The following is a 17,137-nucleotide window of genomic DNA, read 5'->3' as shown; positions in this document are numbered from 1 at the left end:
TCATTTCTCTAAACGATATGATCTCCGGTTACAAAATCTATGTTTTGGGTGTACTAAATAACATTTGCTGTTACGGCTTTCAAAGTAATAGGGTCCCTCATAAAGAATGAACAGCAGTCCTGGAGTACACAATTCAGCCACCAGATGGTGGTACGGGGGTAAATTAGTTAACGCCCTGCGCCCAGCTTATTTGGAACCATTAAATCAGTGCTCCCCACGATTTGCTGCTTCAGAGCCCATTTCAAGGTTGCACGGCGCCATCTTGGAAGGTGCTACACTTAGATGTAGCTAGATGTAGCCAAAAGACCCCTGAGGGGATCGCCAACCACTGGAGGTGTGATTACTTCTAAGGCGACAAACGACGGGATTGTGATGGGCCGTCAAGAACATAATCTTTGGTTAGAATTGGAATCATTGATTTAGATCAAGAGTTAAAGAGTTTTAAGATTCTTCATCCCATCCATTAAAATGGACCACATTGGGCAACATTTGATGTAATTTCCGGTTGGGACGTCATCCAATCCCATACTGTAGACTGTTATCAAACGCGTAATGTTCCGTCTTTTGATTAATCTCCGTCCTGGGTCGATGCGCGGGATTATTTGATAGGACGGAGACCTCCGTTTTGGCAAAAAAAAGGAAATCAGATATGACCCTTGGCCTTGATTCTTCTTTTGATAGTGTTTTATTGGTCAAGTAATGACCTGTAAGACTAGTTCTGCTTCAATTTGAGTAGGTCTACTGGACACTGCTAGTGTGATGCGTCAATCTGTTTAGGAGTGTTTGTGGAGCACTTTGACATTAATGAGAGTTCAGAACCTTAGAAAGCCTCAAATACAGTACACAGAAATATCAATAAACATACTCTTCTATCTCACATTTCCTCAGCTGTGTGTGTGTGTGTGTCTCACCATCCAGTCCATTGTGCTGCTCATAGGTGCGTTTGCCCAGGATGGTAGGCGAACCGTTATTGAGGATGGGGGTAGACTTGATGGGTGTCAGGCTGCCAGTAGAGATGGAGGGTCCGCGGGGGGGGTCTGGTTTGATCGGGCGAGGGTGTGCTTCTGAGAATCCAAATAGGAAAATGTAATGCAAGACAGAAAGAGAGTGGTAGGAGAGAGAGAAAAGAGACCGGGGGGTGGGGCGGAGTTTTAGTGGAAATGCATTTAGAAAAGAGCAACAAATAATATTTGCACTCAGCTGGTGTAATATTTCTAGATACTGGAACCGAAGCAGTATCAGTTTCATGCCAGCTATCCTTCGCAATATTGCATTTTCAGACATTGCCAACACACAGGGCAAAGAAAATGATTTGCCGTTTCAAATAATGGATGACCTTCATACAACATGGAAAGTAGTATAAAACATTGAAAAATATAGCCAGAAGGAATATTTAATTTAATGATTATTGTTCTGACCATTATCATTCCCTCCCACCAATTAATCAGGAGAGAAAAATATATATACGTACTAGATAAAACTATATTGCAATATGCTGATTGAAACGTGCTTTGAGAATGAAGAATTAAGTGAAGCGTGCCGTGCCATGAAACATATTTCACAGGTTCTGGATTTGTTGACCATAATCATGACCATAAAACATTTGATTCTCTGTCAAAAGATATTTGAAAACTTCACAACGCGTGAATAAATGCCCTGAGGCTTAAATAGCTTAAATAGGCCTAGAATAACAAGCAGGACGTTAAATATTACAATAACTTAGCATAGTTGCAATTTCAGTAGAACTAGCGAGAGAAGAACCTTGAAACATGACTGTCAGACGACCGACCGTAGTGCTAGCAAGATAAATGCTAAATTAACTGGACTCTAGCCTACAGCGACGATATAATATAATTTCCAAATGTTTTTTGACAGAATCACACACAAATATTCTAGCAATCTCTATGGGGAAAACGGCTGCCACTGCTATGCCCTATGGCTTCAGTTTCAGATAACTTGGTTCTCAGGACTTAATTTCGTTCCTGTTCCAAAGGTGGTACTACTAGCCAAGAGTTCTGAGAAACCACAACTAATACTTTAATATTTTTAACGTAATTCCCCCTTTAGGGGAGGGAAATGTAAACAAAAAATAATAATCACAGAACTTCACAGGTTTTGGGAAGTTTCAGGTTCTGGAAGGTTTTGGGTTAGACTTCTTAATGGAAAAGAGACATGATGAAGAGACAGATGCAGAGGTTGTTTGACTTCTTACCTAGATATCTAACCACAGACTCCAGAGGCTTACGATCCACAGGTTTAAGAGGCACAGGTTTTTTAGGTCCATCCGGCAACCGCAGTGCACCTGTAGAAAAGAGTTATCATTACCACCGGTAACAAATAACTAATTAGTCAGACAGACATGAATAAGGAATATAGTGCTTGTATAGTATAATTACTCATACAGGTACATGTACTTAAGAAATAATGAGAAGAAAAAAACATTACACATTAAGTGTACTGTAGGTCAGGGGTCCCAAACTTTTTGGCCCCCCTCTAATATTTTCAATACCTGCGGACTTGTTCACACTCACAGTGCGACGATGGCTTGTTAATAACTGTCATTGATTCTGAATAGACCAGGGTGTTAACCATTTAAATCCTTACAATGCAGTTGCTAATTAGGCTATGATGACATAACAAAATAAAATGGTAATATTTCCGTCCTACAGGGCACAATTGGTGTTGGGCAGTAAGGTAACGCGTTACTGTAATATGTCATATTATAACTTTTTCCTTTAACGAGTAATATAAACATTTTGAGTAATATATTTACATTTTTCCCCAAAAGTAACTTGTTACAATTTTTCCACCTTGGTGGAATTGCAGGTCCAGACATTGTGTGTGTACAGTGATTTGCATGTTGTCATCTAAAGTGCTTTAAAAGTGACTAGACCTGTACGTGCCCGTCGGCCACCGGCCTACTTGAGAACGATGCAACTTGGGAATCTAATAATACCCGTTGTCAACTTGTGATAGCACCCGTTTTAACTATCCGTCTGTGCCCTTTTGTGCCCATACTGTATGTTGGTGGGGCAATCGGTTCTCGAGTTACATGCATTACAACCGTACACACACACACACACACACACACACACACACACACACACACACACACACACGCACACGCACGCAGACAGAGACGTGGCGCATTTAGATATTCAGATATTGTTCCCTCATGAAGCACACTGCAAACCACTCGATCTGAACAAGTCCAAACAGGCAGTTGAAGAGACAGTCCATCTAAATGCATTCTACAGCTCAACTTAATCAAAGCGTAGCCTATTCCATAACTAGGTAGCTTGTAATTTATGTATTTATTTTTACCTGCATAATAAAATCCTTGGTTAACTCTGACACAATTACAAAATTACAAATGGAACCCATCTAAAAAGATTTTCAGTGTGTATTAACAGTAACTAATTACTACTACAATAATAAACATATTTATGTAATAAAGGTATCTAAAGTGCTTTAAAAGTGATATTCAGCTATTGTTCCCTTATAGAAAATGAAGTAAATATTTCCTAATTTCTTTACACTACAACGAACTGTACTCCAAACTTCAGGCCAAAAGTTTACCTGCTTCCCATTCTATAACCTTAATGTATTCATATTACAAGATATAATGACATTATTTACAAGAGAGGTGCCACAGTGATCTGGGGACTACTGTGCTTAGTCTGAAGTCTCATCTCTATCTTTCAGCATGATTTTCTGCCCGTCTGCCTTGCCTGCAAATTGAGAATCCAATGAAATGCTTGAGCAGGACAAGGACAAATGAGAGGTAAAAGTAAAATGTTGAAAGTTCATCCTGTTCAGGATGAAAGCATCGGCATCTGAATTTCTAAAATCAGAAACATGCATCCAGATAAATGGTATTCAATGTAACAATGCTAATATGGTTAATTGTCTTAGCGATTATTTTATCAATTAGTTTTTTTTTTTTCCGTGTATATACAGTATGTATTATATAAACACTTTTTCTTTTTAATACATTACTTATAATTGAACACATCCGTCTCATTAAAGGTGCAGTAATTATATTTTTGGTTAAAACAAGAAGGTTTTGGGGTGCCCGCTGGCCAAGGCGCATGCCACATATAGGCTCTGTTGGAGTCCCGTTCATGACGACCTTTGCTGCGTGTCTCTCCCCTCCTCTCTCTACCTCTTTCCTGTCCATCTTCACTTGAAACTATCAATAAAAGGCAGAAATGCCAAAAACTAATCTTAACAAGAAAAAAGAAGGTTTTTGTTAAACATGGGGTGCCGTGATTTCTTTCCACCCTAAATGCTAAAACATGATCATCAGGTATAATTATTATATAAGGAGGAAGATTATTTTCAAAACAAGTGTACAGTATTTGTTAAAATATCGTTTTTATGTGGACCCACCCACCAGTTCATTAAGTGTGGTGATGGGTGGTGATCCATCTGAACTGAAGCTGCACCCACAGCTGCTGTTTGATAAAGGGAGAGGGGTTAGGAGGGGGGATGATATTGTGGTGTCACTAAATCACCATTTATTTCATTGGTACAATTGGTACATATGACTGTCAACGTTTTAGCCTCCAGGAAGAAACCCTGAGGGGTCTAATTAATGTCACCATATAAATACATGAAAAACTGGAAAAATACAAAAATCACGGCACTCTCAATATTCACAATAACCATTCCACATAAATGTGTTTTTTAGCAACATCTCTAAACATTATTAAACATAATTTGTATTTGTGAGTGTCTGCCCACGATACTCGTGCTAAAATGAAATTTATTTATATATTTTAGTTATTAAATACAGTGTGACAGCTTCTTGTTGAGAGTATCGTGAGAGAACACATTTATCAGCTTGTTTCAATTTTGTCTGCTCATGTAACATGTTTGTTTCATCACTTCTCATTCCTTCAAATTGGATTCCCGACCAGAAAATACTAAAATTACTAAACAAGCTGGAAAGATGGGGAGACCCATACTGAACATGATTACTCTGGGAATATAGAGCACCGAAGTCTGACGTCAATATCGGTAGAGGGCGCTAAGTCCACGGGTTCATGTACTTTTTATTTGCATTGTACTCCATATAGGGGGATTTTAGATCGCCTCATATAAGAACAGTGATTGAAAAATAAGCAAATCATCCCGTCCGTTTCATATGGATATGAAGAATCAACTGACTGAGAGAAAAGGATAATGTTAGTGCTGCTGAATTAGTTACATTTTTGCTAGAAACTGTAGACCGTATCAAATATCTCGATGCGATACGTTGTGAGCTTGTAGATCACATTTCTTTCTAAATAGGGATGCCAGCTTGCAACTGGTTAACCATTGCAACCCAATTTGTTCTTTGTGCTAAAAAGAAAAAGAGCATAATATTTAGTTTAAAAAAAATCTTAACTTTTCTTTATAATCTATTACTTGGATTAACCCATTTTGGGCGGGAACCCCTTTTGGTGTTAGCATTATGTTATGCTTTAGCTATTGAAAAATAGCAGATCTACAACGCTACGAGCTTGTAGGTCTGCTATTTTAGAAAAATCGAAGAACCACTGACATAGAAAGATTTTCAGAAAACTGTCAGGATGTAGAAGACATTTATAGAATCTGATCTCAGGTAAAAATGGATTAACTGCTGCAGCCCAAATGTGTGATAATGCTCACATTCTGCTTTGATGGCGGCTGTGTTGACGAGGAGGTACGGGTGCCTGGCTAGGTATCGCGGCCGGATGATGTCCTGGCAGACGCGCCGTGCCGCCCGGGTGAGCGGCGTGGTCTGCAGCGAGAAGGCTTGCCGCGTCTTCACTGCAAACTTGGGGCTGCCGCCGTGCCTCATGGGAAGACCGTGGGGGCTCTGAGAGACGCAGTGGCGTGCAACAAAGATGCATTTAGATCAATGACACGTACATTCAATTGGGGGGTGAAAACAACCGAAATAAATCACGTTGAAGGCCCGGAGCCAAAAGGGGAATTAATAATCCAAAGTATATTAATCCAGTGTATAAGCCAAAGTGGCTTCATGTAATTGCCAAACTGTCAATTCTCACAAAAAAAAAGAAAAGTGTGGCTTGACAGCAGATTTTTTGGTTACTAAAGCGGTGCCCGTTTCAGCACGGGCCTACTTGGAATGCATGCCCCACCCAGTCTGTGTCCCTTTTATGCCCATATATGGAGTTATTTGTCAGGCATGCCCAAATATGGAGTCTATACAGATGTCAGAACAGGCCAGCTCCATATATGGAGATAAAGTGGTGAACAGGGCCAGAACCTGGGCAGAGGCTTTTGTGCTGGTTCGTACACACATACGTACGTACGTACGTACGTGGGTGTACGTAGTCTACGTACATACATACAAAGACCTGGTGTATTTATAGATATAGATGGGATGCTTAGAAATTAAAGAATAAAAAACATGTAACAATTATTAATAATACATTATTTATTACGCGAAAGTGAAGACGGTGTGCAGTTGTTTTTGATTCTTTGATTTGTCTACTCCTGGGGTTCTCAACCCTCGGGCTAAAGCATTTTCGGGGGTCCCCAGCCAAAAACGTTGAGAACCCCTGGTCTACTCCACCAACACATCTGATTAACACTATTGTTTTGCTAATGCCATTTTTGTCAACCTACTCTTGTTGAAAGGCTTGTGCAAAAAAGTATAAATCCTCAAGTAAAAGGCTGAGATTTCAGACTGGTGGTTAGAGTTTATAGTAGTAATGTACTGTGGTAGTGTGGTTAGAATTTATAGTAGTAATGTACTGTGGTAGTGTGGTTAGAGTGTATAGTAGTAATGTACTGTGGTAGTGTGGTTAGAGTGTATAGTAGTAATGTACTGTGGTAGTGTGGTTAGAGTGTATAGTAGTAATGTACTGTGGTAGTGTGGTTAGAGTTTATAGTAGTAATGTACTGTGGTAGTGTGGTTAGAGTTTATAGTAGTAATGTACTGTGGTAGTGTGGTTAGAGTGTATAGTAGTAATGTACTGTGGTAGTGTGGTTAGAGTGTATAGTAGTAATGTACTGTGGTAGTGTGGTTAGAGTGTATAGTAGTAATGTACTGTGGTAGTGTGGTTAGAGTTTATAGTAGTAATGTACTGTGGTAGTGTGGTTAGAGTGTATAGTAGTAATGTACTGTGGTAGTGTGGTTAGAGTGTCTAGTAGTAATGTACTGTGGTAGTGTGGTTAGAGTGTATAGTAGTAATGTACTGTGGTAGTGTGGTTAGAGTGTATAGTAGTAATGTACTGTGGTAGTGTGGTTAGAGTTTATAGTAGTAATGTACTGTGGTAGTGTGGTTAGAGTGTATAGTAGTAATGTACTGTGGTAGTGTGGTTAGAGTGTATAGTAGTAATGTACTGTGGTAGTGTGGTTAGAGTGTATAGTAGTAATGTACTGTGGTAGTGTGGTTAGAGTGTATAGTAGTAATGTACTGTGGTAGTGTGGTTAGAGTGTATAGTAGTAATGTACTGTGGTAGTGTGGTTAGAGTGTATAGTAGTAATGTACTGTGGTAGTGTGGTTAGAGTGTATAGTAGTAATGTACTGTGGTAGTGTGGTTAGAGTGTATAGTAGTAATGTACTGTGGTAGTGTGGTTAGAGTGTATAGTAGTAATGTACTGTGGTAGTGTGGTTAGAGTGTATAGTAGTAATGTACTGTGGTAGTGTGGTTAGAGTTTATAGTAGTAATGTACTGTGGTAGTGTGGTTAGAGTGTATAGTAGTAATGTACTGTGGTAGTGTGGTTAGAGTTTATAGTAGTAATGTACTGTGGTAGTGTGGTTAGAGTTTATAGTAGTAATGTACTGTGGTAGTGTGGTTAGAGTTTATAGTAGTAATGTACTGTGGTAGTGTGGTTAGAGTGTATAGTAGTAATGTACTGTGGTAGTGTGGTTAGAGTTTATAGTAGTAATGTACTGTGGTAGTGTGGGTGAGAGGGTTCAGGTTAGGGGTTATGGTTATGTGAGCACACACCTGTGAGTGTACATGCATATTGTGTGTGTGTGTGTGTGTGTGTGTGTGTGTGTGTGTGTGTGTGTGTGTGTGTGTATATGCATACAGTATATAGGTGAAAGGTGTGTGTGTGTGTGTGTGTGTGTGTGTGTGTACACGCATGGATTAAAGCAAAATAAAATCTCACGACTGAAAATGTTTGCATGACCCAAGTCCAAAATGTGCGATTTACGAGACATCATGAAAGCACACTACACTAGCCCCACACACTAGCGCCGATTTCTAAACAATCGACATAATATGTAAAATTATGTTTTAGGAATGTTTCTGCTGTTCAACCAGGTTAAGGAAATCACAGGTTGAGGCTTTAACCATTGCTTTCTTATGAGATATCCGACCGAGACTATTACAGATTTTATCAAATCAAATCATCAAATGCTCTAAAATAATAACCGAAATTAGACAATCTACACGATCTCAATGTGCGACGCATTGAGAGCATATTTTAGCCGTGCAACATGCCTCCAAAGAAGACATGATGATGGCTTCTATGGAATAAAAAAGACTGAAATCACTCATGGCAACTGAGAACTTTAATCCATGTGTATGTGTGTGCGTGTGTGTGTACCATGTTGTTGCGGTTGGGTCCAGGCCTCTCTCCATCCAGTCTGGTGGGCATCTTCAGCCCTCCATACTTCTTCCAGTAGGTCCAACAGGCAGCGCACAGACGACACTGCATGTTGGGAGGACCCCACGAGTACCACTGGTAGGAGGTGCTGGCTACACACACACACACACACACACACACAGAATCATTTACATGCACAAGAATGTACTCATGCATGCATGCATGCACACACAGCCGTTCGCTCATACACACGTTTGGGAGACTGACTGTGGGTGAACATGTCCCTGTGTTTTCATACAGATAAGAGTGATTCATCCATCCATCCATCCAGTGAGTCACCATCAACCAAACAGACACACACATGCGTGCACACGCATGCACGCTCTCGCATGAGTGTGCGCAAAACACATGCCAAATCTTTAATCATTCATTGCTGAATTAATTACAGCCACCTAAATTAGCACATAGAATCTTGTGCTGCAGGGCAGATAATACTGGCTCACTGCTTCTCATCCCATCCTCTTTATTTCCAGACATTTACTGCTCCTTTTCTTCAAAGCGCCACTCAGCGACTCTAATTCCCATTTTGTTATACGGTCGCTTCGCTCGATGAAAATTATTTATATTCAACAGTCCGAAAATCTTTTATTTTCATCGAATGGCACAATTGCATGAGGCAGTATGAATTTGCCCAAGACTGACCTGGTTATTTATTATTTACTGGTCGACAATTACCCATGTATTCCTGGTGCCATGAGATTTAATCCATTCTGGGCGGGAACCCCTTTTGGTGTTTTAAGCATTATGTTATGCTTTAGCCATTGAAAAATAGCAGATATACAAGCTCGTAGCAGGTCTGCTATTTTAGGAAAATGGAACAACATATTTTCAGGTGGGGGTCTGCAGCCAAATACAGAACATTCTGGGGCTCCTTGACATGAAAAGGTTGAGAACCACTGACATAGAAACATGAGGTTTATCAGAAAATTATTTTTAGATTTCAACATCAGGCCTAAATGGGTTAAATTGGGTGTTAAGAGGAACAGGGAAGTGACAGTGGGTATAGTTGCATCAGGGAGCTGCTGGCTTCCATTTATGTGCACGATTAAGTACACTATGTTTTATTTTCTACATGATTTCTTGTGAAGCAAATTGGGGTTTCTTTTCCTGCATTTTCCCTATTAGACAAAGTGGTTTTCAAAGTGGGGCCAGAACCACCAGTGGGCGCCAAAGGGGCCAATTGGAAAGGAGAGGAAAAATATATACATAGGTAAAAATATAAATTGACATGCTCGCGTGCACGCACGGACGCACACGTGTATATATCTGTATACATTTTTTTTATGTTTTTTTCCCCAATAGGGGTTTGCAGCCAGAGTCTCTGGCTATTTGGGGAACCCCTGCCCTACAGGTATCATACAGTATATATAATAGAGTGTATATTGTGTGACTTACTGTAGCAGCTCTCACAGGCTCGGCCCAGGGTGGGTGTCACTGTCTGCCCAGGGGGCACAGGGAGACCAGGGGGACCAGGGGGACCAGGGGGACCACCAGGGGGGATTCCTGGTCCTGCTGCTCCATTGACCAGGGCTGGTTTAATACTGTTACTCAACTGGTTAGGGTTGGGTTTGTTGCTGCGGAAGGTTGGCAGTGACAGGGTTGGGTCAGTCGACACAGACAGCTGATTCAGCAGAATACCATGTCGTATACGACATGGGAACAGATAACATTCAGTCAGACTAACAGCAGTGTTTAGTTGACTATACTGTAGTGGGATCGCTCATGAATGCTTAGATGCTCTGACAAATTGAACAGATAATTCAAATATATTGTTTCAAATCTTTATTGAGAAAATTTATGAATACTTTTCAAACGTACTGTACAAGTGTACAGTATATGCCCCTGGTTCAAAATATGCTCTTTACTTGAGTAATTCAAGTGTTATAATACTGAGGTAGATCCTCTCCATTGAAATTGTGTTTTAGAAATTGACTGTTTATATGGGTAAATGTATTGTTTGTGCTTTTCTAACGTTTACTACCAATTTATCCAGGTATCCAGTCATGTGTCTGATGTTGTGTATAATGTGCTTCATGTTTGCTCATACAGAGTCAATACATATTCAATACAAATTGTATTTAATTATAATATTCAAATGTATGGTGAAAGTATGATATCCATATCCTCTGATGAAAACTAATCTAATCAATTTTGTATAGAGGAATGTATCTAGGATACCTTACATCATCCACTGACCTACACCCTCACACACACACACCCACACTATATCTCTCCAACAGTCAGGTAGGTACTCACTAGTTAGGGATGTAGACCTGCTTCAACTTGCTCTCTGCTTCTGCTGCTTTTACCCGTTTCTGGACCAGAAACAGAATAAAACAGTAATTAGAGATTACATTATGAGCCATCCATCCATGGATACCTGTACAAGGAACACGAAAAGGTAGATGTCTGTGTCTATATGTCTGTCCGTATATGTCTGTATGTGGAGGACGCACCAAAGCTCAGTGTGTCAGTTAGTGGAGTGTGTAGGCCCCAATTTCCCTTCAGCTTCACGGATTGGCTGGCTGAGCTCACACGTGCACGTGCAGCTCCACTGCAACTCCACCTCCAGTCATAGGAGGCCTTTCACCAGTTTTCAATTGAAACGGGCCTCCACCCTCAGGGGGGCCTCCGAGCACCGACTGACCGTCAGGTGTCAGTCAAAACCCCCCCCCCCCCCCCCCCCCGCCACCCTCACTCGCTGCCTTAATCACTCCCACACTGTTAAGTTACACTTATTTCCCGTTAATAACCATGGGTAAAACGTGCGGCATTGGGAGGTAAAGGGGAGACACTTATCGTGTCTCAGGGACGACAGGGTGAGGAGAGGTGTCGTTGTTGCTGCGTAATTGTCGAGTGTAATGGCTGCGCGAGATAAGTTACTAAGGTACACGCCTGTGTGTATGCATGAGGTTACCTGCTGTACATATCTGTCCGTGGTCTTCCACATGTAGTAATACTCAATGATGCTGGTGAGGGACTTCCAGGGAAGCTGGAGAAAGAGAGCGAGAACAGCAGTTGAGTTCAGGTTCTGAGGCAAACATTATACCTACGTTAAGTTTCTGGTTTTATGGTAAGTGGATGCATAATAAAAAAAGAAAGCTCTCTAAATAAAATAAAAAGCACTCTATTAATTCTAAAAGTACAACTGCTGTAGGGGTGCAACAGTTAAACTAATCCGTTTAATCAATTATTTAAACCAACAATCCAAAATTAAGAGGAAATAACAGATCTACAAGCTCACGCGCATCAATTTAGTGCATTATTTCAAAAAATCAATTTGAATTTATTTTACCAAGACAACTGTCTATAAAAAATAACAATCTGTACTTTGAAATTAATGCATAGGATAGCAGGTAAAACAATTAACCTAGCATCTGTTTAATTAACATGCCATCTAAATTACTTTCTTAGCATAAAAAATACAACCCTAAGTAACAAACGTGAAAACGAGTGACGAAGATATGTCTGCATGTACAGGAGTTTATCATGGTGACCCTGAAGCAGGAAAATATTACTATTATTCTGCCGATTTTATTCCCCTTAAATGTTTTCATTATTTTATCATTACCTACTTTTCACTTGATCTAACATGGTATGGGATGCTATGTATGCAATGAGAGTATAATATATCCAGATACTATTTGATCTGGATTATGTATATTATTATGCAAGTATTATTGGTGATGTGTATAGTCTGTGGTCCATGTAATCATGCATCACACCGTCCCTTTCCTGTTATCCATGTTTAAGTGCAGGACATGACATAAAAACCCTCATGTCTCCACATTAATGTCATCAAGGCAGATTCCTGTACATTTATTGCACTTGTAAAATCTATACTTAATCTTCTAAGGATGCATTGTAAAAGTTCCCTCTAAGAAGTCTGAGCGAGTCAACAGGGCTGTCAGGTTGCCAGATGAGGCCCCACCCATAACGGTGGTTGAGTTCTGTTGTTTGGAGCCATGGCCTGGGTTGAACCTGCTGAGCTGCACCGACGCCAGCCGACCACCAGGTGGCAGAGTGAGGCACATAGTGGCAGCAGAGGCAGTCTTAAATGGTATACCAAAAAAAATAAAAAAATAAATTACTGCTGTAGCACCATTCTTCTCAGAAGGAAAGGATCTAAGTTCGATCCGGCCCACTGTCTTCCGCTTGCATTTTAAAACTGAGAAATATCTGACAGCGACAACTGTCATGTCCCTGTTCCACAGGGACAGGAATTTATTATTTGTCTTTTATTGACCTTAATTTAATCAGGGAAGACCATTGAGAGCATGTTCTATTTTGTACAAAAAAAAGTACAACATGATCACACATACAAAACAACAAATACATACAATTTTACATAAGATTAAATATAGATAGAGATAGCAATATTAAAAAGAACACCTCATGCGAATACACTGGAGCTACAAAAAAACAAGTACAGTCGCTATGTGTTGCATCTTCAAGTAGTGCCTTCAATGATTCTATAGAGACCAGTTTGTCCAGCTTCAGAGAGTCCTGGATTTTCTTACATTTGTCTGGAGCGTAAAATATCCTAAGAGTTGACATGCACAATCCTCATTTTTCATGCCGCCTATCTAGAAACTACTGCAGCAGTTGTAACACAAGAGAGAGAGCTAAGGGCCTCAATTGCAAGGCAAAAGTTTGCTGCAGTGGAAGCATAATTCTATGGTTTCTGGCATCTGCACTCACGAACTGCAATTACCTTCCAGTGAATAACTAAACATCCTGAAGTCAGCTCCACCATTACAAACATGGGTGCTGTGGTGGCTCAGTGGGCACAGGAGTAATATACTCGCAATGTCACAGGTCTGAATCCAACTTTAGTTTAGACACTTTGTCAAATCACAGTTTTTCTCCCATCTTTCCAGTCTCTCCCCGTGGTAGAGCAAAATATACTTGCAGTCTGCTTGTTTTTCATGTTCTTATAGACCTTGTAGAAGGTTGTGAGGGAGAGAAGGTGACAAGGAGGCACATGAGGCAAGCCCTGGAGGCATCTGATCCAGTTAAGGATACACATGGGTCCCAATGCCGTGTTTTCCACACAGCATGCGAGCCCATTTGTTGGTGTGGCTAAAGCTGAATGGGTAGAGAACCCGCCTTGGAAGCAGAAGGTGCCAGGTTCAATTCCTGGCCCCAGCAATGTGTTGAGATATCCCTGAGCAAGACACCTAACTCCTAACTGCTCACTTGCACTTGTCATTTTATTTCAATGTATTCCTCATACAAAGATGCAATTGCCTGGCCCTGTATCTCAAAGGGTCAAATAAATATTGGAATAAGGAATAGAATATGCCTTTTGTATTCTTTCTGTACAGCAGCAAAATGTAGATGTTTATGTTAGACATTGAGGGAAATTAAGATTCTCAGATGTTTTTTTAAAGACGCTGCATATCCAACTAATCCGGTTAATGAATCGATACGGTTATCAATTAATGAATTAATCAATAATTGACATCCCTAATATATCAACATTTGTCAAGCTTTTGCCACTCACAAAGTCTTGTTGGATATCGGTGAAGTCTTTGCCGTATTTCTCCAGCGCCTCCTCAAACAAGTTGGCCTCGTTTGCGCTCCACTCCTCCATCTCGTCCCGGCAGAGGACAGGCCCTCCTTGGGGCACGAGTGCTGCGATGGCCCGCGTCATGTCGTAGCCCGTGGTGTGGAGTGTGTCCATGGCGTGGAACTAGACACAGGACAGAACGTTAAGCCTCAGGTTTGGAACTGTTTTGCTGCCCAACTGCTCTCCCTTTTTTATTAGACCTATATTTGACATTTGAATTTGTTTTTGCACTTCATGTTTCGCACATTATTTTATTGTGCGTGTTTTGCACAAAACAGATCATTTTACTAAGACTCTGTGGGCCCTATTTTGTGTGTCTTAACCGTTTTGCCGCCAGCTTTAACATTAATATGCCACGGTTTTATCGTGCGTAACATTTATTTTGAAGAGCCAAATATCGCATGTTACAATGACAAAATGTTCTTCTCTCGCTCGGTGGTGGAAAAACCCGACCGCGAGTATCACAGCGCCTACTGTCGGCCGTTGAAAAACCTTGTTTTCACCAGAAACAACATTCATTGGGCCGATTTGGAGATACAGCCATTTAAAGGGGACCATTGAATGCAAGTGCATCTTCAAAATGGCGGCGGCCACTGTCCCACTTGGACTGTTTTGCGGTGGCTAACGATGAGATCAGATCAAACATGGATTAGAAACATGGAAAGAATATAACGTAGCTACGGTTCTGGCAGGCTAGACGATTAATTTAACACCGTTTTCTACGGCCGGCTGCGTGTTAAGTACCAGGTCTTATGACTTAAATTAAGACATGGAGGCGTTTGTGCTGTTTGGCTGTTTTGAGTGGCCAAACAGCATTGGCCACGCCTCCACATTTTACGTTAAGTCATAAGACCTGGTACTTAAGACACGCAAAATAGGGCCCTGTGTCTTTATTCCCTGAACTTGTTTCCTTTGCTGGCATGTCCTTATATTTGGAAATCAATTAATCAGACACCCATCTAACCAACCAACCAACCAGGGATTTGGCTGCCAGTCACCAACTCCCTGTAATGTATAAATGGGTTTGGGTTCTTGTAAACAGAATCTATTATTCTCCTTTGCACAGCACAATTCTCTAGACTAATTATGGCAAGTATGACAAGTTTTCATTTGTTCAGTTTGTGGAGTTTGGATAACAACTTGGAGTCGTGGAGTCTTTGTGTGTATCCCCTGTGTAAGGCTTAGCAGGGAGGGAGAGGGAGTGCATGCATCGCGCACGCGCGCGAGCATGTGTGTGTGTGTGTGTGTGTGTGTACAGTACATGTCTGTAGCTTGGAGGCCTCTCCTGGATGTTTTATATATGAGAAGCAGAACTGGGGCAGAATGGACCCACACGGGGCTGCAAGGGCCTGGTGAAGATCACTTGTTAAGGATAACCAGACATAACCCTTGACAATCAGTAAAACACACACACACACAAGCTACAAGCATTTCACTTGATTACCAGTTTCTCTCCCGTGCTCTTCACCTACGGTGTGATTCAGACTTAACTCCAGTGCACATGTGTGTGTGTGTGTGAGAGAGAGAGTGTGTGTGTGAGAGAGAATTGATCTTACTAAGGTGATGTCTCTGGAGGCTGCTGCAGCGCTCATGTGAAGGCTGGGCTGCCGGACCGAACTACTGCAGTCCAGGGCCCTAGCGAACGTACCTACTGAACTGTGAGAGACAGACAGACCAGTACCGACAGACAGAGTGAAAGAAAGAGAGAAATGTAGACAGACTTAGGCCCCTTTTCCACTATGGGGTGGAACCAGAACTATCCAGAACCTGAACCTATTTTTTTTAGTTCTGGGTTTGTTTCCACAGCGCACAGCGCGGTACGGCACGGTTTCAGACCAGGTTCTCAGAACCTTTTTTCGGCCCTGCTTTTGAGGTAGTACTAACGCTGAGTTCTGGGAACCTATGGGCGGGGCCAGCAGCGCTGCTGCTCTCGATTGGTCGAGCTGAGGTGACAGCACTCTGAGCACTGAGGAGACCGGAGCGAGGAGAAGCGCACACAACACAACAGCGCACATTTTAAACTCCTAAGTGCGACACAGCGACAGCGGACACACAGAAAAATAACCTGGAAAAGCACACAGAAACACTATGGCCACGAGAGAGGGAGAGACAGAGCTTGTGTGTGCGTGAGGGAGAGAGAGAGAGAGCCATAAAGCTGTCGCGACGAGTTGTTTGCTTGCAGTTGTTGTTCTACACTACAGCTAACAGCTAGGCTAACTGCAGATGTGTGTGTGTGTGTGTGTGTATGTGTTTGCGTTTGCGTGCGTGCGTGTATGTGTTTGCGTGCGTGTGCTCGCGCGCGAGAGCGCCATATAATCTATTCTAAATTGCCAGAACAGAATTTTCTTTCTTTTTCAGGGCAAGGCATTAGGCATATCATTACTAGAAATGTGCTACAATACAGTACAATACAGTACACAATACTACACATTGGAAGAATTAAATTCAACTAGCACAACGGTTAAATGATTTGTATTTGCACATTTCTTGATATTGACATTACAACTGGACTGGATGTTATGGCACAATTTGCTCAATCTGCTCAAGAGGCACTATATTTGCAACCCACACAATGTTAAATGCTATATTCAAAAGGTGGGCTATCATTTATCATCATATGAGCTATAGCCCATATGAGATATATTTTTCTCTTGCAGTTTAAGCAAAATATTGTAGACAGGTAAACAACAACTGGTCGAATGCATTTAAAACGGGTGTTTTACTGTTGTCCCACTCCCCACATGGAAAGGAAATCCATATCGGCAAATATAGCCTATATATAATGTATTCTGCATATATCCATGTTCATATAAACTACAGTATGTGCATATACAGTATATCTATTATGTATAAGAAATATATGTGACAGCTGTGGCATGTGGCTGCCACAGCTGTGGCACATGTGGCATATAAAAATATGTTCATATTATTGGTTTAAAAAAGT

At 41.2% G+C, this 17,137-nt stretch overlaps 1 protein-coding gene across 2 annotated transcripts in view; it reads right to left on the bottom strand.

Moving 5' to 3' along the window:
- The window catches only part of mta1 (metastasis associated 1), a 69,720-nt gene that overhangs the window by 13,309 nt on the left and 39,274 nt on the right, over nucleotides 1-17,137 (bottom strand). For both annotated transcript variants that reach the window (XM_083792143.1, XM_083792144.1), the window contains exons 8-16: nucleotides 15,750-15,849; nucleotides 14,128-14,316; nucleotides 11,539-11,613; nucleotides 10,878-10,936; nucleotides 10,017-10,195; nucleotides 8,562-8,713; nucleotides 5,656-5,845; nucleotides 2,213-2,302; nucleotides 912-1,064 (exon numbers count right to left, since the gene is read on the bottom strand). In XM_083792143.1, coding sequence (XP_083648269.1) covers nucleotides 912-1,064; nucleotides 2,213-2,302; nucleotides 5,656-5,845; nucleotides 8,562-8,713; nucleotides 10,017-10,195; nucleotides 10,878-10,936; nucleotides 11,539-11,613; nucleotides 14,128-14,316; nucleotides 15,750-15,849 — 1,187 coding nt within the window. The remainder of the gene's footprint in view (nucleotides 1-911; nucleotides 1,065-2,212; nucleotides 2,303-5,655; nucleotides 5,846-8,561; nucleotides 8,714-10,016; nucleotides 10,196-10,877; nucleotides 10,937-11,538; nucleotides 11,614-14,127; nucleotides 14,317-15,749; nucleotides 15,850-17,137) is intronic.

Source organism: Protomyctophum parallelum, assembly GCF_964188405.1.
Source record: "Protomyctophum parallelum genome assembly, chromosome: 20".
NCBI lineage: Eukaryota > Metazoa > Chordata > Actinopteri > Myctophiformes > Myctophidae > Protomyctophum > Protomyctophum parallelum.
The sequence above is the reverse complement of the archived record's forward strand: the minus strand, read 5'-3'. Positions and strand labels throughout refer to the sequence as shown.